This window comes from Oenanthe melanoleuca, chromosome 27, assembly GCF_029582105.1.
Source record: "Oenanthe melanoleuca isolate GR-GAL-2019-014 chromosome 27, OMel1.0, whole genome shotgun sequence".
Taxonomy (NCBI): domain Eukaryota; kingdom Metazoa; phylum Chordata; class Aves; order Passeriformes; family Muscicapidae; genus Oenanthe; species Oenanthe melanoleuca.
In genome coordinates, this window is record NC_079360.1 from 3868541 (window position 1) to 3890317 (window position 21777).

The window sequence follows — 21777 nt, forward strand, 5'->3', positions numbered from 1 at the left end:
CACCTCGTGGTCACCCTTCCTCTTCCTGCCCCATCCTGACATCTGCCAACGCACCAGGGCTCCCTCTGGGATGTCCCTGTGTCCCCAGTGCCAGCCCCAGCCCCCCTGGCTGGGCTCTTGCCTTCTTTGGTCTCCTGCAGAGCGGGAATGGGCTGGGACAGCCCGGCTCTTGACCTGCAGCCCTGGCTGCCATCCCAGCGTGGGCGTGGCTGGGAGATTCCCAGATTTTCTCAGAGAACTCATCCCAGATGCTGATGGGACCCACCTGGAGTGGCTGCATGTCCCCTATCCCCATCACACTCAGGGTTGGTGTTGTGGGGCACAAGGGGGAGCTCTGTGCCTTTCCCAGTGGAATCCTCCTGGGATACCATCCTGGAGCTGCTGGGGCCACTCCCAGCACCGCTGAGACAAAGCTCCAGTCCCCCAGGATGGCCTGACCAGATCTAGTCTCATCTCTGGTGCTTAGCCCCAGGGAGAGAGCAGAGACCCCAAACCAGCCCCATGCCCCCTCCCCATTCCAACAAACACACAGCAGGAGCCCACCCAGGCTGGTGTTTTTCCATCTTTTATTTTAAAAGTCATAATTGAAGTTTAACAAAGTTTGACCCCGTTGTTGTCATGGGAGCTGGGGGGGCACCAGTGGAGACCCCACTCCTGCTCCCTCCAGCCCCACTCCCCTCGCAGGCCCCTGGCACAGGCTCTGATGTCACCACAGGGATCCTTTTAAGGATGTTTATTGGGGAGGGGGGTCCCACCACGAGTGCAGGTGGTCAGGGGGTGTGGGCCCAGGGAACCCCCCATGTCCCCTCCCACAGTACAGACATGCAGGGATTTATAAAAGGGGGTCTGGGGGGGGACGGAGGGCCCTGCACAGCCACCATCTGTCCAAGGGACAAATAAAAAAGTACAGCCAGGGCCCAGGGTCACGGAAAGCCATCGTCATCGTCCTCTGCCATCTCCTTGGCAAACTCCAGGTCCTGCTGCTCACGCTCCCGGCGCTCCTGGAAAGCAAAGGCCAAGGTTGGTGGCAGGTGGAGACAGAAGCCACATCCTTCCCATGGTTACAGTGGCTGCAGAGACCCCGGTGAGATCTCACCTCTGCAGATTCCAAGTCCTTATTGTAAGATTTGGGGGGGAACCTCATGGCCTGGAGAAAAAGAAGAGGAGGAGGAGCTCAGAGCTGAGGCAGCCCTGAGCTGTGTCCTGCTGTCCCCGTCAGAGAGCTGGGGACACGCTGTGCTCACCTTCACAGACATGTTGTGGATGTCGAGGCAGAAGGAGATGCGCTGGTGGAAGGCCAGCTGGGGCTCCCGTGTGGAGTAGATGTCAATCATCTCCTTGGACTGCACGTAGCCCTTCTCGTGGTTGATGCTGGCCTCGATGACGCCGTCCCGGATGGCCTGTGAGCCCGGGCAGGGGGCAGGGCACGGGGTGTCCCTGAGGGCTCACACGGAGCCCAGTCCCCAGTTTTCCCTGGATGAGCCTCAACCCAAACCCAGCAGTGCTGCAGGGAGGGGGTGCAGGGGAATGGGGCAGGGTCCCCAAAAGGATGGGACTCCCTGTGCTGGTACCTTGGCAACGATGAACTCGGCGTCCTCGGGGCTGTCCAGCTGCAGCTTCTGGGCAATGTCGGCCAGGGAGATGCGGGAGTAGGAGAGGCTGATCATGCGGACACCTGCAGGGAGAAGGGAATGGGATGCAGCCCCCAGGCCTGCCCAGCCTGGTGGGGCTCCCCAAACACCTCCTACCTGTCTTGATGACGTTGTGCCTCAGCCGAATGATCAAAGTGTAGGTGCCATCGGCCTGGAACTTGTCCCCAAACTGGTCAAGGACTTGGTTGAACTTGGCCAGGTTCCCCGTCCTGACGGCTGGAGGGAAGAAGGTGGGAATGGGGGAAGGAGAAAGGCTGGGGAAAGCGAGTCAGGGCTGGCTGACTTCCTCCTTCTCCTCCTTCCCAAGTGGCATCTGCATCCAAGTCCCATCAAGGGGAGAGAAGAGAATTTCCACTGGGTCCCTTCCCACTCAGGATATTCCATGATTCTCTGAGATTGCAGGAAGGACAGAGACAGGCAGGGGTGGGCGGCCGTACCCTGGGTCAGCAGGAAGTAGGGCATGAGCGAGCGCTTGAGCGAGGGCTGCCGGAACTGGAGCCTGTCCGGGATCTCCCCGAGGAGCAGCTCCACCACGATGAGCAGCTTGTGCACCTGGGGTAGAGTGAGCCCTGAGTGAGTCCCCACAGGGCCTGAAACCATCCCTGCCCCTGTGCACTTCAAGACAGAGATGAACCATGTGTGGCCCAGGAGATCCCAAACCCGTTGCCATCCCTGTGGGGCCTGGAGGGTCCCAGATTTGCTCCTGGGAAGTTACAATACCTAGGAGGTGCTGCACCTGTCATCTTTGCAGGGCCCAACATCCTGGGAGGTCCCAAACCTGTCACCACGAGGTCTGACTGTGGGAGGTCCCACACTTGTCCCTGCAGAGCCTAACCCTAGGGGGTACCAGATCTCATCCTGGAAGGTGCCAAGCCTGGGACATGGGAGGTCCCAGAACTGTCCCTGAGGAGCCAAATCCTGGGGTGTCCTGGACCTGGGAAGTCCCAAATCCCAGAGGATGTGACTCCATGGGGCCTGACATCCAAGGAGGTCCCAAACTTGGGAGGTCTCAAACTAAACTCCATTTGGCCTGACATTCCAGAAGGTCCCCAGCCTGCGAGTTCCCAAACCTGGGAGGTCCCAAACCAAAATTCCATGGAGCCTGACATCCCAGAAGATCCCACATCCAACCCCTGCGAGATCCCAACCCCGAGGGGTCTCAGACCCAACCCAGGGGGGTCCTGCCCTCTCCCCACTCACCGTCTGCTTGAAGCCCACGGCTGTGTGCTGCGGGGCCTTGCGCAGGGCGTTGGTCATGGTGCGCCGCGCCTCCGAGTACTCCAGCTGGATGGCCTTGATCCGCCCTGCGCCCACACGGGGCGGGTGGGGAAAGCCACCCAGTGAATCCAACCCGACCTACACGGATGGGGCTCCAAATCCTGCCTGGAAGCCCCACCTCCAGCTGCTCAAAGGGGTTCTCTGAGGAACTGGAGCCCTCAGTGTGTGGGATGCCAGGAGCCAGGGCGGGCAGCCAGCCCTGCTCACCTGTGTAGTACAGGTAGCGAGCCCACTCGTTGTTGTTGGCCTGCTCGGGGAACACGGACTTGGAGACGAGCTTTTCAGCCTGGTCGTAGAGGTTGTAGTGGAGGTAATTCCTCAGGAGCAGGTTCAGGAGCGTGGCCTGGCCGTCGGCGTCGTGGCGCAGCGTGGCCGTGCGGAGCCGGGCGTGCAGGAAGCTGCAGGGTGGGACAGGGAGTCAGGGAAGAGGGAGGAAAACAGGGATCAAGTTCAGCCCCCCACAGGACCCATCCCACCTCCGGACCACATCGAGTTTGTTCAGGAATTCGTAGATGCGGGAGTGGTAATAGTAACACTTGGCCACCACCAGGTCCAGGGCCCGGCGGTTCTGGGAGCTGATCTTCTGCATCAGGTCATCGGACACTTTCTGAGCCTGCAGGAGGGGAAGGGAGGTCAGAGCAGGGGCATTGATCCCAGGAGGGACTGAGCCTGGGGGAGAACTGAACACTGCTGGGATGAGGGGACAGCATGGGGCAGAGCCAGAGGATGCCCAGGGAGCAGAAGAACTGCGGGGCAGCTCAGGGGTCTCACCTCAGGGTACCTCTTGCTGTTCATCAGGTAGATAACGAGCAGCAGCTGCAGGTAGGCCTCCACCTCTGGCAGGAGAGGGGCTGAGGCTGCTTTCCCTGTCCGTGGGCGGAACTGCAGCTCAGCTTCTGTGTCCATGGACTGAGGGGAGAGAGAAATTCTGGATCACTGTCCCTGTGTGGAGACAGCTCTGCTCCATGTGTGACAGGAGCCAGCCCAGGACTGCAAGGACCTGTCCCTGCTCACATGCGTGACTGAGCAGAGGGGCTGCTCATCCCCACTGTCCCCAAACCCCACTGCCCTATTCCAGAGGCTCCTTGGAGAGGGAAAGAACCATGGAATCCCCGATGTTTTTGGGCTGGGGGGAGCCTTCAGGTTCATCTAGTTCCACTCCTTGCCATGGGTAGGGACACATTCCACCAAACCAGGTTGCTCCAAGCCCCATCCAACCCAATCATGGACACTTTCAGGAATGGGGCAGCCACAACTTTCCTGGGAAATCCATTTCAGTGCTTCACTGCCCTCACAGAGAAGAATTTCTGGTAAATATCCCATCTAATCCTGCCCTCTGTCTGTGACAAGCCACTCCCCCTGGTCCTGTCACTCCTAGACCTTGTAAATAGTCCCTCCCCATCTTTCATGTTGCTTCTTCAGATACTGGGAGGTCACAATTAGGTCACCCCTAAATCTTCTCTTCTTCAGGCTGAACAATCCCAATTCTCCCTGTATTTCCTCACAGCTGAGTTGTTCCATCCCTTTGATTATGCTCTGGATTCACTCTTACAGCTCCACATCCTTCCCGTGCTGGGACCCTTGCACTGGGGCAGCTCTGCTGGGGGGTGTCACCAGAGCAGGGCAGAGGTGAGGGCAGGTGTCCCTTCCCAGTTTGTGTCCCTACCTCCTCCAGGAATCCGAGCAGGAAGTCCCTGACAGTGCAGTTGGAGGTGAAGAAGCCGTGGATGGCCTTGTGCAGCACGTTGGGGTTGAGGCGGCGGGAGGTGGAGGGCAGAGCCCGCAGCGCCCGCAGCACGTAGCGCGGCTCCTTCCCCGACACCGCCTTCTCCAGCTGCTTCACGTGCTCCTTGATGTCTGCGGGGGCACACGGACACCCCTCACCCCAAATCCTCCGCCACGAGCTCCCCGGAGCAAAGCCAGGGCTGCCCCCTCACCCTGTCCTGCTGTTCTGAGGTCACTCTGGCCTTGGTGTCCCCAGCGACCTGACCTGCCCTCAGGGCGGTCCCTGCTTGGAGCAGGGGGGTGGTGAGGCCCTTGCAGAGTCTCCTCCCTCCTCCTGAAGGGCTCCAGTATCCCTCGGCACCCCCGTGGGGTCCCACCACAGCAGGTGTGCATCCACCCTGTTTCTCACAGTCTGTCCCCAAAACATGCTCTTACCCTCACAGAGCTGCCTCAATTCCCTTCCACAGTGATCCCCCCGAAACACACCTCCATCTCCCATTCTTAAGTGACTGCCTCCAAAACCAACCTCCCCCTTCCTTTCCCTCACACACTGCCCCAAATACCCTTCTCCAGAGTGTCTCCCCCACAGAAAACACACCTCCCGTCTCCATTTCCCTCTCTGTGCCCCCTAAATCCCTTTTCCCATAGTGACACCCCCCCAGACAAACCTCCCCTCTCCCTTTCCCATATGGTGTCCCCACAACTCCCCTTCCCCAAAGTGTTCCCCCACCCTAAACTCACTTCTCATTCCTCATTCCCTCAGAGCCCCCTCCAACTGCCCCCCTCACTGACCCCGCCATTCCCTTCCTCCAGCACCTTCCCAGCCCCTTTCCCACCCCCCTCAGGTACCCCCACCCTGACGCCCTCCCCATCTCCTTCAGGGCTTCCTATATCTCCCCCCAATCCCCTTCCTCCAACATCCCCCGCTTTCAGGGGTTCCCCCGATCTGTTCCAGGTCCCTTCTACCCCCAAGACCCCCCAGTTTCCCCCTCATCCCCACAGACACCCCCATTACAACAACATTCCCCCCCTCACCCTCCAGCGTGATCGCGTCCAGCTCCCGCTGCGGCTGCCGCTCTCCGGCCGCCTCGGGGGCCACCGGCGCCGCCTCCTCGTGCATCTCGACGTCCGGGGGGGCGGGCGGGGGTCCCTCCGGGGGTGCCTTGGCCTTGTCGCCGCGGCGGCGGGACGCGCCGTCCTGCTTCATGGCGTGACACTGCACAACGGGCCGCCAGGCGCGACCAGCCGAGTGCCGAGCGACAGACGATCGTTTCCTTCCGCCTTTCGCTCGGCCGTTTCCGCCATCGCTCGGGTTGTTCCGCCGCGCTTTCGGGTATCTCAGGCACCGCTCGGAGAGTTCCGTAGCGACCGCTCGTGGAGTTCCGTGACGCTCTCGGGTATTTCCGTCTTCGCTCGTAGATTCTCGCCGCATTCTCGGAAGTTTTGGCCGAGCCGTCTCGGAGGGTTCCGGCATCGATCGGTTTCTTTCGCCTCACTGCCTCGGGGATCTCCGTAGAGCTTTCGGGCGTTTCCGTCGGGTGCTGATCTGTTCCCGCCTTTTGGGGGCGCAGGCGAGGGCGAGTCTTCGCTGAGGCGTTAGCGCGAGGTCCCGTGAGGGGCTGGCCCGTGACGGGGATCCCGTGAGGGTCCGATCTGCGATCGAGGATCCCCTGAAGGGTCCCTTGAGGGGCCGCGCTGGGGCCAGTTCGGGGATCCAGTGAAGGGCCGCGTGAGGGGCCGCGCTGGGGCCAGGTCGAGGATCCCGTGAAGGGTCCCCGTGAGGGGCTGGGAGCAGGGATTATGTAAGGGGTCCCATGAGGGGCCCCTACTGGGACCAGTTCCAGGATCCCGTGAGGAGCTGGGCTGGGACGGGGGATTCTCTGAGGGGTCCCATGAGGGGCCATGCTGAGACCAGTTCGAGGATCCCATGAGGGGCTGGGTTGGGACTGGAGATTCTGTGAGGGGTCCCGTGAGGAGGCGGGCTGGAGGCTGGGAGCGGGGAGTCCCATGAGGGACCAGGGTTTCTATGGGGGTTTGGTCTGGGACTGAGGCCAAAAGGTCCCATAATGGTTCCAGGTTGGGGTCAGGCTCACTTTGTAGCTGTTGCTCGGCAGGGCCTGGTCCCTGGTGCTGGAAGTCCTCCCAGAGCCGTACCAGTCCTACCAGTACCCACACAGGTGAGCAGTGCTGCCCCTTGCTGCAGGCACCCCTGGCCTCAGGGACCCTCTCAGGCCCCACAGCCTGAGGGACCCTCCAACTTCCCCCCAGGGCTAAGTGCCTGTATTTTTTGTACAGCATCCTAAGCTTGTCAGATGTGCTGTGGGACCAAAACCATACAAAATTAAGAAATTGACTTTGAGAGCACCCAGTTGCATAGCAAAAAGTTTCTCTTTATTTATAAAGTGATAATGAGGGTATGGTAGCTCTAAAATGCTGCCTGTATTCCTTGAGCATCTCAGGGATGATGGCAGTGTTGGGCAGGGAGGTGTCAGTGAAACAAATCCATTTTGATATCCAACCATTAATATCCATAATGAGTTTTCCTGCCTTAAATTTCCTTTTGCCAGACAAAGCAGCCTTGGGCATTAACAAGGATGATATTGGGAGAGAAAACTCTCTTGTCAGCAGAGATATCCCATGACCTTGCAGAGGGGTTCCCTGGGCGGGCCAGGTGTGTCCTACTTGGAGCCACTCAGGAGGTTGAGGGCGTACAGGGCAGCAAACAGGGCTGCCACAGACTCAAAGGGTTGATCCCTAGGGACAGCTGATCCATCTTCCTGGAGCTGCACTCCACTCAGCTCCACCAGTTCCATGGTTAACATCTGTTCTTCCTCATGTGGGAAGGAGAGCAGCCTGGCATCCACATGGAAACTCTTCCCCTTATCCAGGTCATGTTTCAGGAGGTTTTCAACCTTCACAGCAACAACAAATAAAAGCAAAATCAGGGTGTCAATCAGCTGTCAAGTTGTGACATCATCATGGAAATGTTGTTATAATTAACATAAGCCTTCCTCCCCTTGAAAGGAGCCAGGTGTGGTGTGTGTTCTCACCAGTTTCAGCTGTTGGGACAGAATCTTCCTTTCCAAGGATTCCAGCAGCAGCCACAGCTGATCGTCCATTAACTCTGCAGAAACAAACTGGGTTTGGATCCAAAACCTCCTGCCAAGGTTAGTGGTGGGATGGGACTGGTGAGCAGGATGGGAGAGAGTGAAGAGGAGGGGAAGGGTGATCATTTCTTATAGGAAATGCTTGTTTGGTCAAAGGTTCTTTGGATGCTTCAATAGAAATGATTTGTGCAGCCTGACTGTGAGAGTGATCTGGCTGTAGCTCACAGAATCATGGAATATGGAGTTGGAAGGGACCTACAAGGATAATTGAAGTCCAGCTCCTGTCCCTGCACAGGACAACCCCAACAATCCCACTGTGTGCCTGAGACAGTTGTTCAAACACTCCTGGAGCTCTGTCAGCCTTGGGGCTGTGACCATTCCCTGGGGAGTGTGTTCAGTGCCTGAGAACCCTCTGGGATAAGAACCTTTCCCTGATATCCAAGCTAACCCTCCCAGACACAGGTCCAGCCATTTGCTTGTGTCCTGTCTCTGGTCAGCAGAGCAGAGATTGGAGCTGGTCCTCAGGCAGAAGCTGTGACTGCACTTTGAGGGAGCAGGGAGGCCTGGGTGGGTGTGGAGGGGATTTCTCTCCTCTCCCCTCCATGGGACATGGATGTAGATTCCACTTGAGGAGGAGGAGGATTGAGAGAGGAAGGTAGGAGGGAATGGCAGGACTGGGAGTCATCCCTGCCTTGATCTCCCTTCTAAATTCTCAAAGCCTCACCATGCAAAGCATCAAGGGTGTAGGTGATTCCTTCTGCACACAGAAGGAAACAATCTCTTGGAAAATGCTGTAAGGTGCTGAACAGGTCTTTTAAGTCTGGGCTCTCAGTTTTCAGCTCATACCCATCATTTTGCTCAGGAATATCTTCCATCTGTAACAATAAGGAAAAGAAAGGTCAGGATCTGAGAGCAGAGGCTGCAGCTTTTCCAGTACAGCAAGATGTGCTGGCTGAGGGAATTTTGGATGGACAGTTGTGGCACAGAACAGGTGACTCATGAGGCAAGAGGAGTGGTCCTGGATGTGTCTGTATTTTTAAATTGTGGGAGTAAGAAAAGCTTCACTTACTTTCTGTCTGAGCTCTAGAAGGAGGTTCTTGTCTCTCATCACAGTTTTGATGGTGTTGAAGACAATGAGCAGGATGTCAGGAGGCAATTCCGGGAAATTTCTGCAGGAGTATTTAATTTCACTCGCCACTACTCCTAATTTTCCTTGTGAGGGACCTGCAAATCGAAAGGTGTCCTAATCTTTCACTTGAGTTCTAGGAGTTCATTAGCAGCTTTAAACCCAGAGACTGAAACACTTGTATGAGTGTTTTTGAAGTGATATGGAAATTTGGAAAGTTGTAATGTTACAGGGAAGAGGGAAATGCATCACTCCAGCTGATTTGTTTTCTGCTGTGAGATTAAATCTTGCCCAAAGCAGCTAAATGTTGTGCAAGTGAAAGCAGTAAAATACATTACTTACCATCAGCTATATATGCTGCTCTTCTCAGAGCTTCTACTGGGAAATAGTCCAGATCTGAAAGGGGATAAAAAGGGCAGTTTTCTATACCAGCCTTCCCAGTGTTGGTCACCCAGCCTGTTTTCTTACTGGCTCTTCTGAGTAGGAAAGGAAAAGAAACACCAAAACTCTGCTCTGTGTGCCATTTATCAACAGGAGATCTGCAGCTCCTGAAATGTAGATCTGAGATTTTCTTCTTTCCTTTTTTAATAGAACTTCCAACCAAAGAGCATCTTTGACCTTGCATGGATAATCTGACCTTTGGGTAATTTCTGTTCCTTACACTGATTCCACCTCTTTCAGATAAGCTGGGAGTGGCTCAGGGGCCAAGTGATACTTCCTAAAATGTTCTTCCTCTTGTGTGATGTTTCTGGAAAGGAGGAATTGATCATTTCTGGAAGTTACTTACCCCATGCTCCATCTCTAATGTGTAGTGGGATGGTCCTGAAGGCCAGGGTGCAGCCCTTGGGTATGACTATGGTTTGTTTGTCCTCCCTGGTGCCCTGGTAAAGGAAAACAACCAGCTAGAACACATGGGTGCAGGTGTTGGGGAAGGAAGTAGAGAGAAGCCAAACCTTTGCACAGAGTGTGGCAGAAAATTTGGCCTTGAAGCCCCCATCTGCCTTGGTGGATTCCTTGTAGACAGTCTCCTCTGAGGCTTCGAGGATTTCAGTGACCACGTATAGATTGATGTCTGTTCTCTGTAGCTGTCGGATGAAGGAATGATCCATGTTGATTTCTCTAGAAGGAAAAAAAAATTAGGAAGGGTTTGAAGCACCGGGAGCAGCTGAGGCAGCTGATGGAGATAAGCCTGTAGAAAAGGAGGCTCAGGGGGACCTTGTCACTCCGTTCAATGTCTAACCTGGCCTAATTAGAGGAAATTCATGCCCTGAAGTCTTAATCTTGATTTTAGGCTGGCATGGGCTGGAGGAGGCTGACTGGAGCATGTGTGCTCCCTTTGTAATTCCTTACCTTTCTCTTCTCAGTGCCTCCAGTGATTCCAGAGATATGCTCTTCTTCTGTGGCGTAATGGAAAACTCTTTGGACAAAGAGGCACCTCCTTGCAGATCTACACTTGCAGGATCACATGAAATGCTGAGACCTCCATCAGCTTGGTCTTTGCTGGCTTTTGTGATAGTAATTTGGCTGGAATCTTGATGGATGGACTCTGAAACAACTCCATAAATTATCTTAAGCAGGATTACACAGACTCAGCACAGTAAGTATATCACACATAGAAAGCTGGTACTGTTTAGCAACAAATTATTAAAAAATATTATCTATGGTATTTCATAAATTTATATTGATAAATTTGGGCTTTACCTATGCTTTTACCATCTTCTCCAGGCAGCAGCACATCATGCAGTGTGAACCCTGTCCGCTGGTAGTAGGGAGCTGGGTGGAATATGGTTTTTGGTTTTCTCTTTCTTTTCAGTAGATAGAGAGGCCTGAAGTGCTCATTGTCTGCGATGCTCTCGACAGGGACCAATTCTTTGCATGGATCCATTTGATTTACGATGAATTTGGTGACTTTTTTAAACATTCTGCTGTGGCTGAGGTTTTGAAGAAAAGCCAAGGAGATTTGTGCCTTGGGAAAGAGGCAACACAAGCTAAGACAAATTACTTGACATAATAGGAGGACATTGTAACTAAGCATTCTTTGAGATTGTAAAATAACGACTCAAAATGCCCCTCACTGTCCAAGGACACGAGTTTCACAGGGTTGTCACAGAGAGTTTTTGGAGAGGAAGCAGCAGGAGCTGGTTTGTTTGTCCTCATTCTCTTTTCCTGTTGAACCCCAGTTATGGTGCAAAGAGAGCACAGCTGGCACAATCTGAGGATGCTGATTTTAGGGCAAATGTGCCCCAAAACAGAGAGAAATCAGCCCAGCCCAATCTCGTTTGGCAGACCCTTTTGTCTGCAGGACAGAACTGGTGTGTGAAGGCCAGAAAGGAATCCCTGTTTGTTTTCTGACACAACATGTTTTTATCAAATGTTTCAGTTTCGTTTTTCTGGTGTTTTACGGGCTAGAGCTGGAGAGAGAAATTGGACAGTCCTGACTGGTTTTGGGAAACTGTTTTTCCCTGGTGGGAAGGGACCTTAATGTTCATCCCATTGCCCTCCCTGCTGTGGTCAGGTACAGCTTCCAGTCTCCCAGGTTGTTCCAAGCCCTGTACAACGTGGTTAGAGACACTTCCACAGATGGGGCAGCCACAGCTTCTCTGGATAACCTGTTCTGGGGCCTCAGCCCTCAGAGGGAGCATTTCTTCCCCAAATCCCATCTAGCCCTGCCCTCTTGGAGTTAAAACCATTACGAAGACAAATAGGATTGTGTGCTCATGGCTAGTACCTTTTCTCCAAGAGGAGAAGAAAAACTAAACAAGAACACTTAACAGAGAATCCCCACCCATCCTCTCCCATACCCAAAGCTCTGGGATAATGCACTTGCCTGTTTGTGGGCCGGTGGGTGTGCAGAACAGACCACGGGGCTGCTGAGGTGATGTGGGCTCTGGAGAGCACTGGGAGAAGTTCTCTGGCTTCCCTTCTGCTCAGAGGTGTGCAAGTGTTTGTGAAATACAGGAGCTTCCCCAGTGGCACAGGAAGCTCACACCACCAGAATCTCACAGCAAAGACTCAGTTGATTTCTCTTACTTTGCTGACAGTAGGCTCCTCGAAGCAACATCTGGGCAGGGGCAGTGTTAGTCCTGGTCCTTGCTGGAAGATCTCTGGCTCTTGCAAGCAGCCTTTCAGGAGCTGTTCCCAGCTGTGAGGTCACTTCAGCATATTTACATCCTCATTACCAGTCTTCCGCTCCCACAGATTTCTGTTGCTTGGTTAACACTTCCTTTTTTAGTCATTGAGCAGAGTCTGTTACAGGGGGTGTGGGTAACTGTGAATTCTACAGATGTAGGAGCTGTAAGTCCATTGCTGGAAGTCTCCCAGACCAGACAGGAGAGGAAAGTATCCCTGCCCCTGGCAGCAGGTGGGAGTGGATGGGCTTTAAGTCTCTTCAACCCAAACCATTCCATCATTGCAGGATTCAGCTTTATAGAGCCAGGTAATGTTGCTCCTTTTTACAAATGGAGAAACGGACTCAGGAGGGGATATTGGCAAGAAATTTCTCTCTGTGAGACTGGCCAGGCCCTGGCACTGGTTGTCCACAGAAGCTAGGAGTGTCCAAGGGCAGGTTGGATGGGGCTTGGAGAAACCAGGAATAGTGGAATGTGTCCCTGCCCATGGCAGGGGCTGGAAGTGGATGAGTCGTAAGGTGCCTTCCAACCCAAGCCATTCCATGTTTCCTGGATACATTGCCATGCTAGTATGACATCAAAAGTCATCCATGTGAAGATTCCAGGAGGCAAGTGCATGTTTTAACCTGAATGCTTCACTTTTATTAGTCTCTCTTAGAATACTGTACAAAGGAGTAATCAAAATATTCACATTTTATTTTAGAAAGTTTTCTACATGAGATTGCTGTGCCCACATCAAGGGCTCTTATTTGTGGAACAGCTTCAGTCCTGAGGTTGTCAGATGTGCCATGGGACAGAAAAGACACAAAATTTAAAAATTGACTTTAAGGGCACCCAATTGCTTAGCAAGAAGCTGCTCTTTATTTATAAAGTGATAATGAGAGTATTTGTAGTGTTGCTCTGAAGTGCTGCAGATGTTCCTCAAGCAACTCAGGGAGATGGGACCAGGGAAGTGGCAGTGAAACCTCTGGGATTTCCCCACCTTCCTGGCACCAGCAGTTCATGCAGTCCCCACTGAAGCACAGAAAGACCAGAGAGAGTGAATCACTGCTCATGTTTTCCTTTGGCTTTTGTTTTCTTTGCATTTCCTCTTTTCCTTTGCATTTCCTTGCCCTTCCCATTCCCTTTTCCCTTCCCTTTCCCATTTACTGATTGCAGAAGCAGCAGCAGCATTTTGAGGGAAGCAGGATTACATGAGGCACTGGTGGCAGGCTTGGGATTCTTTGAGCTTGTGGATTTTCCTGTTGCACCTCAGTATTGTTGGAGAGTCGGACAGAAAAATCCACTTTAATATCCAGCCTATCATAACATCAATAATTACTTTTGAAGCCTTAAATTTGTTTTTTCCAGCCTTAAATCTGCTTTTCCCAGCCAAAGCAGCCTGGAGCATTAATAAGGATGATATTGGGAGAGTAACCTGGTTGGGCAGCAGAGATTTCCCAATGCTTTACAGAGGGTTTCCCTGGGCAGGGCCCAGTGTGTCCTGCTTGGAGCCACTCAGGAGGTTGAGGGCATACAGGGCAGCAAACAGGGCTGCCATGGCCTCGAAGGGTTTATCCCTAGGGACAGCTGATCCATCTTCCTGGAGCTGCACTCCACTCAGCTCCACCAGTTCCATGGTTAACATCTGTTCCTCCTTGTGTGGGAAGGAGAGCAGCCTGGCATCCACATGGAAACTCTTCCCCTTATCCAGGTCATGTTTCAGGAGGTTTTCAACCTTCACAGCAACAACAAATAAAAGCAAAATCAGGGTGTCAATCAGCTGTCAAGTTGTGACATCATCATGGAAATGTTGTTATAATTAACATAGGCCTTCCTCCCCTTGAAAGGAGCCAGGTGTGGTGTGTGTTCTCACCAGTTTCAGCTGTTGGGACAGAATCTTCCTTTCCAAGGATTGCAGCAGCAGCCACAGCTGTTCATCCATTAACTCTGCAGAAACAAACTGGGTTTGGATCCAAAACCTCCTGCCAATGTTAGTGGTGGGATGGGACTGGTGAGCAGGATGGGAGAGAGTGAAGAGGATGGGAAGGGTGATAATTTCTTATAGGAAATGCTTGTTTGGTCAAAGGTTGTTTAGATGTTTTAACAGAAATGATTTGTGCAGCCTGACTGTGAGAGTGATCTGGCTGTAACTCACAGAATCATGGAATATGGAGTTGGAAGGGACCTACAAGGATGATTGAATTCCAGCTCCTGTCCCTGCACAGGACAACTCCAACAATCCCACTGTGTGCCTGAGACAGTTGTTCAAACACTCCTGGAGCTCTGTCAGCCTTGGGGCTGTGACCATTCCCTGGGGAGTGTGTTCAGTGCCTGAGAACCCTCTGGGATAAGAACCTTTCCCTGATATCCAAGCTAACCCTCCCAGACACAGCTCCAGCCATTTGCTTGTGTCCTGTCTCTGGTCAGCAGAGCAGAGATTGGAGCTGGTCCTTGGGCAGAAGCTGTGACTGCACTTTGAGGGAGCAGGGAGGCCTGGGTGGGTGTGGAGGGGATTTCTCTCCTCTCCCCTCCATGGGACATGGATGTAGATTCCAGTTGAGAAGTATGAGGTGTGAGAGAGGAAGGTTGGAGGGAATGGCAGGAATGGCAATCATCGCTGCCTTCGTTTCACTCCTAAATTCCCAAATCCTCACCATGCAAAGCATCAAGGGTGTAGGTGACTCCTCCTTCCAGATTAAGTAGAAAATATCTTGGAAAATGCTGTAAGGTGCTGAAGAGGTCTTTTAGGTCTGGGCTCTCAGTTTTCAGCTCATAACCATAATTTTGCTCAAGAATTTCTTCCATCTGTGGGAACAAGGGAAAGTAATGTCAGTCTGAGGACAGAGGCTGCAGCTTGTCCTGTACATCAAGATGTGCTGGCTGAGGGAATTTTGGATGGTCAGTTGACTCATGAGGCAAGGAGCGTAGTCCTGGATGTGTCTGTATTTATAAATTATGTCAGCAAGAAAATCTCCACTTACTTTCTGGCTGAGCTCTTGAAAGAGGGTTTTGTCTCTCATCACAGCTTTGATGGTGTTGAAGACAATGAGCAGCAGGTCAGAAGTCAAATTAAGGAAAATTCGGCAGGAGCATTTAACTTCTCTCACCACTGCTCCTAATTTTCCTTGTGAGGGACCTGCAAATCAAAAGGTGTCTTAATCTTTCACTTGAGTTCTAGGAGTTCATTAGCAGCTCTAACCCCAGAGTTTGAAACACTTGTGTGAGTGTTTTTGAAGTAATATGGAATTTGGGCAGTTATGATGTCACAGGGAAGAGGCAAATGCATGACTCCAGGTGATTTGTTTTACACTGGGAGATTCTGTTTTACCCAAAGCAGGAAAAAGTTGTTCAAGTTGATGCTCTAAAATGCAGTACTTACCATCAGCTACATAGCCTTGCAGTACAGGTACAAGACCTTGGAGGTGCGGATATAAAGGAGCTAGCGGTCCCACAACTAGAGAACTAGAGTTTTTGATAGGTCCTTCTGAGAAATAATCCATATCTGCAGCAGGATAAAAAGGACATTTATGGTTTTCTGGACAAGGTTTCCCAGTGGTGGTCACCTAGCCTGTTTTCTCCCTGGCTCTTCTGTGTAGGAAAGGAGAAGAAACACCAAAATCCTGCTCTGTGTGCCATTTATCAACAGGAGATCTGCATCTCCTGAAATGTAGATCTGAGATTTCGTTCTTTCCTTCATCCCCATCCCCCCCAACACGGAAAGAATATCTTTGTATCTGACCTTTCCCATGTGGTTTCTGTCCCTCACACTGCCTCCACCTCTTTGTAGACGAGCTGAGAGTGGCTCTGGGGTGCAATGATACTTCTTAAAATGTTCTTTTCTTGTGCACCTTTTCTGAAGTGAAGGAATTTCTGGAAGTTACTTACTCCATGCTCCATCTCTAATGTGTAGTGGGATGGTCCTGAAGGCCAGGGTGCAGCCCTTGGGTATGACTATGGTTTGTTGGTCCTCCCTGGTGCCCTGGTGAAGGAAAAGAACCAGTTAGAACACATGGGTGCAGGTGTTGGGGAAGGAAGGAGGGAAAAGCCAAACCTTTGCAGAGAATGTGGCATAAAATTTGGCCTTGAAGCCCCCATCTGTCTTGGTGGATTCCTTGTAGACAGTCTCCTCTGAGGCTTCGAGGATTTCAGTGACCACGTATAGATCGATGTCTGTTCTCCGTAGTTGTCGTAGTTGTTGGATGAAGGAATGATTTATGTTTATTTTCCTAAAGGAGAAGAAGTTTGGGTAGGGTTTGAAGCAGCAGGATCAGGTGAGACAACTGTGGGGCTAAGCCTGCAGAAGAGGAGGCTCAGGGGGTCCTTCTCATTCCATTCTTTGTCTAACCTGGACTAGTTAGAGAGAGATCATGCACTAAGGTCTTAATCTTGGTTTTTAGGCTGTTGAAAACCCAGTGTTAACTTGGTCCTGGCGGCTGGAGGAGGCTGACAGGAGCGTGTGTGCTCCCTTTGTCATTCCTTACCTTTCTCTTCTCAGTTCCTCCAGTGACTGCAGTGAAATGCTTTTCTTCTGTGGGTTGACAGAAAATGCCTTGGACAAGGAGGCACCTCCTTGCAGATCTGCACTTGCAGGGTCAAATGAAATGCTGAGACCTCCATCAACTTGGTCAATACTGGTTTTTGTGATAGTAATTTGTCTGGAAACTTGAAGGGGGGACTCTGAAATAATTGCATGTGTTATCTTAAACAGGATTACACAGACTCAGCACAGTAAGTATATCACACATAGAAAGCTGGTACTGTTTAGCAACAAATGGTTCCAAAATATTATCTATGGTATTTCTTAAATTCATACTGATAAATTTGGGCTTTACCTATGCTTTTATCATCTTGTCCAGGCAGCAGCACATCATGCAGTGTGAACCCTGTGTGCTGGTAGTAGGGAGCTGGGTGGAACACGTTTGTTGATTTCCTCTTTTTTTTCAGTAGACAGAGAGGCCTGAAGTGCTCATTGTCTGTGATGCTCTCGACAGGGACGAAATCTTTTCTTGGTTTCATTTCTTTTACAATTCCTTTGGTGACTTTTTTAAACATTCTGCTGTGGCTGAGGCTTTGAAACAAAGCCAAGGAGATTTGTGCCTTGGAAAAGAGACAACACAAACTATGGCAAATTACTTGAAATACTAGCAGAGAATCATAGAATTAACTAGGTTAGAAAAGGGCTTTGAGGTCACCTCTTCCAGCCTCTTACCTAACACTTCCTCATCAACTGAATCATGGCACTGAGTGCCACGTCCTGTCTTTTTTAAAAAACATCCAGGGATGATTACTCCAGCACCTCTCTGGTGGTGGAGATGATTCCAGTGACCAGTCAATCCTTCAGTGAAGAATTTTTCCTGATATCTGTGTTAAACTTCCTCTTGGGCAGCTTAAGCACGATGTTGTAACAAAGTGTTACTTTAATTATTAAGAAGTTTTCAAAATAATGATCAATATTACCCTGAGACACAAGATTCACAGGGTTCTTACAGGAGTGTTTGGAGAGGAAGCAGCAGGAGCTGTGGGTTGTTTGGCTGCATCATCCTTTACTGGTGACATCCAGTTATGTTGCAGAGAGGACACATCTGGCACACTCTGAGGATGCAGATTTTAGGGGCAAATGTGCCACAATATTGAGGGAAATCAGCCCAGTCCAGCTCCTTGGGCAGACCCTGTTGGTCTGCAGGGGAGAGCTGGTGGGTGTTTGAGGGTCAGAGAGAAATCCTTGTTTGTTTTCTGTCCAAGCTTATTTTTATCAAAAAGTTTCAGTTCAATTTTTCTGGTGTTTTACGGGATGAAGACGGGGAACGGAAATTGAGCAACCCAGAATGGTTTGGGTGAGAAGGGACCATAAAGCTCATTCCATTCCCCTCCTTAACATGGTCAGGGACACCTTCCACTGTCTCAGGTTGCTCCAAGCCCCGTCCAGCCTGGCCTTGGACACTGCCAGGGATGTGGGCTGGTCAGTGGCAGTGCCTGAGCACCCTCACACAGAGGAATTTCTTCCCAATATCCCATGTAACTCTACTTTCATTCCATTAGAATCATTCCAAAGACAAACAGCTTTGTCTGCTCAATGTTAGAAGCACTTCCTTGTTCTTTCCCTTGGAATTCTGCAAGAAGAGAGGAAAACTAAACAAGAGCACTGAAAGAGAGAGCTCCCACCAACCCTCTCCCCTACCCAAAGCTCCTGTATAATGCACTTGCCTGTTTGTGGGGCGGTGGGTGTGCAGAGCAGACCACGGTGCTGCTGAGGTGATGTGGCTTCTGGAGAGCAGCACAAATGGGAGAAGTTCTCTGGGTCTCTACCAAAGGGGTGGAAGTGTTTTCTAAGTATGGGAGTGGTGAGTTGCACAATAAGGTGGCACTCCCACAAACGCAGAGCAACAATAGGCTCCCCAAAGCAACACCTGGGCAGGAGCATGCATTAGATCCAATCCTTGCTGGCAGATCTCTATGTGTTCACACCAGATTTATTATTGCCCAGAATTATTCTCAGCTTTTTTTGTTTACCATCCTCCTCCCCAGTGTTCATTTCTCTCCAAACAGCTGTTACTTGCATAACTCTTCCTTGAGCAGAGTTTATTATATGGACTTTGGATAACTTGACATACTACAGATGTAGGAGATGTAAGTCCATTGCTGGAAGTCTCCCAGACCAGACAGGACAGAAACATGTCCCTGCCCCTGGCAGCAGGTGGGAGTGGATGGGCTTTAAGTCTCTTCAACCCAAACCATTCCATCATTGCAGGATTCAACTTTGTAGAGCCAGGTAATGTTGCTCCTTTTTTACAAATGGAGAAATGGACTCAGAAGTGGGTATTGGCAAGAAATTCATCTCTGTGGGGCTGGTCAGGCCCTGGCACTGGTTACCCAGAGGGAGAGTGGAAGGTGTCCCTGCCCATGGCTGAGGCAGGAATGGATGAGCCTTAAGGTGCCTTCCAGCACAAGGCATTCCATGTTTCCTGGATACATTGCCATGCTTGTATGACAGCAAAAGCCACCCATGTGAAGATTGCAGGAGGCAAGTGCAGCTTTTTATCTGAATACTTCACTTTTATTAGTCTCTCTTAGAATACTGTACAAAGGAGTAATCAAAATATTCACACTTTATTTTAGAAAGTTCTCTACATGAGACTCCTGTATCCACAGTAAAAAGAAAGCTGTGGGGGAAAAGCCCGAAATCTTTGTCCACAACATGCCTTTAAAAAACCCTCCCAAGTCATTCAGCTGATTTAACAGATCCAAGGAGGATATGGACACACCAACACTCACATGCTTAAAAGATACTCTAGGCAATGCTAAAGCAACATAAGTCACAAGGAGGAATATTAGTGTATTAACATATATTAATGTTAACCCACTGCTGTCCCCTCCTGGAGGGCCAGTACCATGCTTCTAAAAACCCCAAATTGAACAGTGATTCAAACATAAAAGTGCTTGAAAATAAGTAGCCCTCCATTTAGTTTATTCTAGAGGCTTTTTCCTGCCAAGGACTGTTTGGCAGCCTGGTAGTTCTGTGAAACGACTCCCAGGTCAGGATCCCTGATTCAGGAGCTGGTTTTCTGAGTGTCCTGGAGCAGGGGCTGCCGTACACCGTGGATACGTGCATGGTGCTGACATTGGCTGAGGAGGCTCTGCCCAGTGCTAGATGGGACAGGCTGCTGGCAGTTCCTGAGAAGGCTTCCAACCTTTCAAAAGGTGTTCTCTTTCTTTGCAGAACAAAGCAGATAAGCTTGAAATACCTTTTTGCCAAGAATTGTTTCTCCATCACAGGAGATTTGATCTCTCCAGGTGGGAATTGCCCTGGGCCTGATACAGGACAAGTGTGAGAGGAAATCTGTCAAATGTGGTGTGATCTGTCAGTGAAGAGAGGGTACTGCCTCTCCCTCTCCAGTAATTGGTTACATGGTGGGGCCTCCTCAGCACAAGTCACTGGCTCTTCTTCCTCTTCTGATGTAATTGTTTCACTTTTTCTCTTTTCCCCCTTAATTTGGGTGCTGAATTTGTCTTGGTTTAAGACAATTTAAAGGAAAACAGTCTGTGATGAATTGTCTTCCTTTGAGGGTTGAAGCAATTCCTTCCCACTGATAAGGAAGGAGATAGTAATAGATAAGTGAGGAAATAACATTTTACTGACCAGCAGACCAGCCAAAGGATAACTGTGAATAAGTGCTAGATAGAAAGTTGCCAAATCATCGACTCCCCCTAGAAGGAAGAGAGATGTCAAAGTGCTGGGGACAACCCCCTGGTCCCCCCCAACAGGTGGGGCTCCACAGCCAAGCACATGGTTTGGAGGACAAAGGAAAGGTAGTGTCAGTCTTCCTCCACCAGCCTCCCTGCTCTGCTTATCAGCCTAATGGCTGGAGCTCCAACTGGTGCTCTCCAGATCAGAGAGAAAACTCAGGGAGGGACTTTGCCTTCCTTGCAAGAGACATCAGGGCAGATGAGACAAGGGCTGGGCTGTGACCATTTGTGGTCCTCTCTCTGTGGCCAGGCACAATTGGTGAGTTGGAGAAGCTTGGAGCGGGGCTGTCCCACTCAGTGGCATCAGGCAGGTGCCAGTGGAATTCGCCCCAAGACAGCTCAAAACCACCAACACTTGGTGGAAGTGTTGGAAGGAAAGGCTTTGCTTGAACTCAAACCAAGTAAGCCCCAATGCAAATACTCCACTGCAGAAGAGCCAGAAGCTACCCAAGAGGAGTAATTTGAAAAGGGCTCATGCTAACAACCTCCGTCCCCACACGCACAGTGTTCTCGTTTGTAGGGTCTTGAAGATCCAGTAACAATTCTTTGAGTGTGTACTGGTTTGAAAGCAAAACCAGTGGGAGACTCCAAATCAGAAATGCAATGTAATAGGGGAAAAAGAGAAAAATAAAACACATGCAAGAGTACAAAAGAAAAACCTCTGACAAAGTCAGAATACAACTTGGCACCCCACTAGTAAGGGTGGTGGGAGCAGTTCAGATTAAGTGGTCTTGTTGAAGTAGGGATCCCGTAGAAAGGTCTGGTAGGCCTTGTCCTCTGGGAACCAGTAGAAACAAGGCTGTCTTGGTGTTCCAAGTCTCAGTTTTTATGTAGGTAGGAAATGCTTTGCTCCTCCCACTGGGTGGAGCATCTCCAAGTGGGATGATGTAATTTTATCAGTCATACAGTGGGACTGGATGGCCCATGAACAGAAGCTATCTTCCTGGAGGAAGGATGGATCATGGAAAAGATAAAGAGACTGCCCCACCTGGTTTTTAACAGATGGCCCATTAGCAGAAGATATGTCCCACAGAGATAAGGATCACTGCCCCACCTGGATTCAACAGTTCATGAAGATGGTGATAGATAAAATATGTACTTTTGGGCAGATCTTCACATTGTGTAACCTAGGACAGGGTGCAGACAGATATGGAGCACAACAAGATTATGGATTACCCAGGCCACTTAGGCATGGTCTAACTTCTGGAATGTGTTGCAGGGACTGGTGGATAACTGAAACTTCTGCAGATGTAGAGGATGAAGTTTCCCCAACCTCCCCAGAACCTGATGGGGAGCTGGGCCTCCTCATGGTTTGGGTGTGACAAGCCATAGCACATAATTGTTGCTGTCTTTCTGCCTTTCACTGCAGTGTAGGATTTCTTGGAGCTGGAATTCAGGTGGCAGAATGGATAAAAAAACCAAGTAGGATATACTAGCAACTGCTAGCAGTCATGGAATCATAAATCTTTTTTTGTAGACCTGGGAGAAAATTAAATGCTCTTAGAGAAATGCCTTGCCTCATCATGTGACCTCTT

The 21777-nt window shown here is 50.8% G+C and overlaps 2 protein-coding genes across 2 annotated transcripts in view; both read right to left on the reverse strand.

The window, feature by feature from the left end:
- Positions 1-549: 549 nt before the first annotated feature.
- On the reverse strand, positions 550-5960 carry PSMD3 (proteasome 26S subunit, non-ATPase 3). The gene is made up of 12 exons (XM_056512305.1): positions 5691-5960; positions 4597-4787; positions 3702-3839; positions 3407-3543; positions 3138-3328; positions 2853-2956; positions 2090-2204; positions 1749-1868; positions 1572-1675; positions 1245-1400; positions 1097-1147; positions 550-1001 (listed from the first exon to the last, which is right to left on the reverse strand). Exons 1-12 carry the CDS (start codon positions 5860-5862, stop codon positions 924-926), a joined length of 1557 nt encoding a protein of 518 aa, XP_056368280.1. The 5' UTR covers positions 5863-5960; the 3' UTR covers positions 550-923.
- A 1064-nt stretch (positions 5961-7024) lies between these two features.
- Positions 7025-21777, reverse strand: part of LOC130263937 (uncharacterized) — a 34597-nt gene continuing 19844 nt past the window's right edge. Inside the window, exons 2-22 of the mRNA XM_056511779.1 lie at positions 18200-18300; positions 16831-17087; positions 16480-16675; positions 16050-16224; positions 15884-15977; positions 15378-15500; positions 14980-15134; positions 14653-14803; positions 13872-13945; positions 13468-13733; positions 11919-12030; positions 11716-11811; positions 10590-10854; positions 10239-10434; positions 9842-10007; positions 9676-9769; positions 9231-9284; positions 8832-8986; positions 8487-8637; positions 7706-7779; positions 7025-7567 (exon numbers count right to left, since the gene is read on the reverse strand). Coding sequence (XP_056367754.1) covers positions 7334-7567; positions 7706-7779; positions 8487-8637; positions 8832-8986; positions 9231-9284; positions 9676-9769; positions 9842-10007; positions 10239-10434; positions 10590-10854; positions 11716-11811; positions 11919-12030; positions 13468-13733; positions 13872-13945; positions 14653-14803; positions 14980-15134; positions 15378-15500; positions 15884-15977; positions 16050-16224; positions 16480-16675; positions 16831-17087; positions 18200-18300 — 3189 coding nt within the window. The 3' untranslated portion in view covers positions 7025-7333. The remainder of the gene's footprint in view (positions 7568-7705; positions 7780-8486; positions 8638-8831; positions 8987-9230; positions 9285-9675; positions 9770-9841; positions 10008-10238; positions 10435-10589; positions 10855-11715; positions 11812-11918; positions 12031-13467; positions 13734-13871; positions 13946-14652; positions 14804-14979; positions 15135-15377; positions 15501-15883; positions 15978-16049; positions 16225-16479; positions 16676-16830; positions 17088-18199; positions 18301-21777) is intronic.

Excerpts from the sequence above, each read along its gene's own strand:
- PSMD3 (XM_056512305.1), bottom strand. The coding sequence starts at position 5,862 with ATGAAGCAGGACGGCGCGTCCCGCCGCCGCGGCGACAAGGCCAAGGCA. Across the intron at positions 4,788-5,690 it reads GGACGCGATCACGCTGGAGG|ACATCAAGGAGCACGTGAAG; the intron begins GTGAGGGGGGGA and ends GTGCCCCCGCAG. Across the intron at positions 1,676-1,748 it reads GCACAACGTCATCAAGACAG|GTGTCCGCATGATCAGCCTC; the intron begins GTAGGAGGTGTT and ends TTCTCCCTGCAG.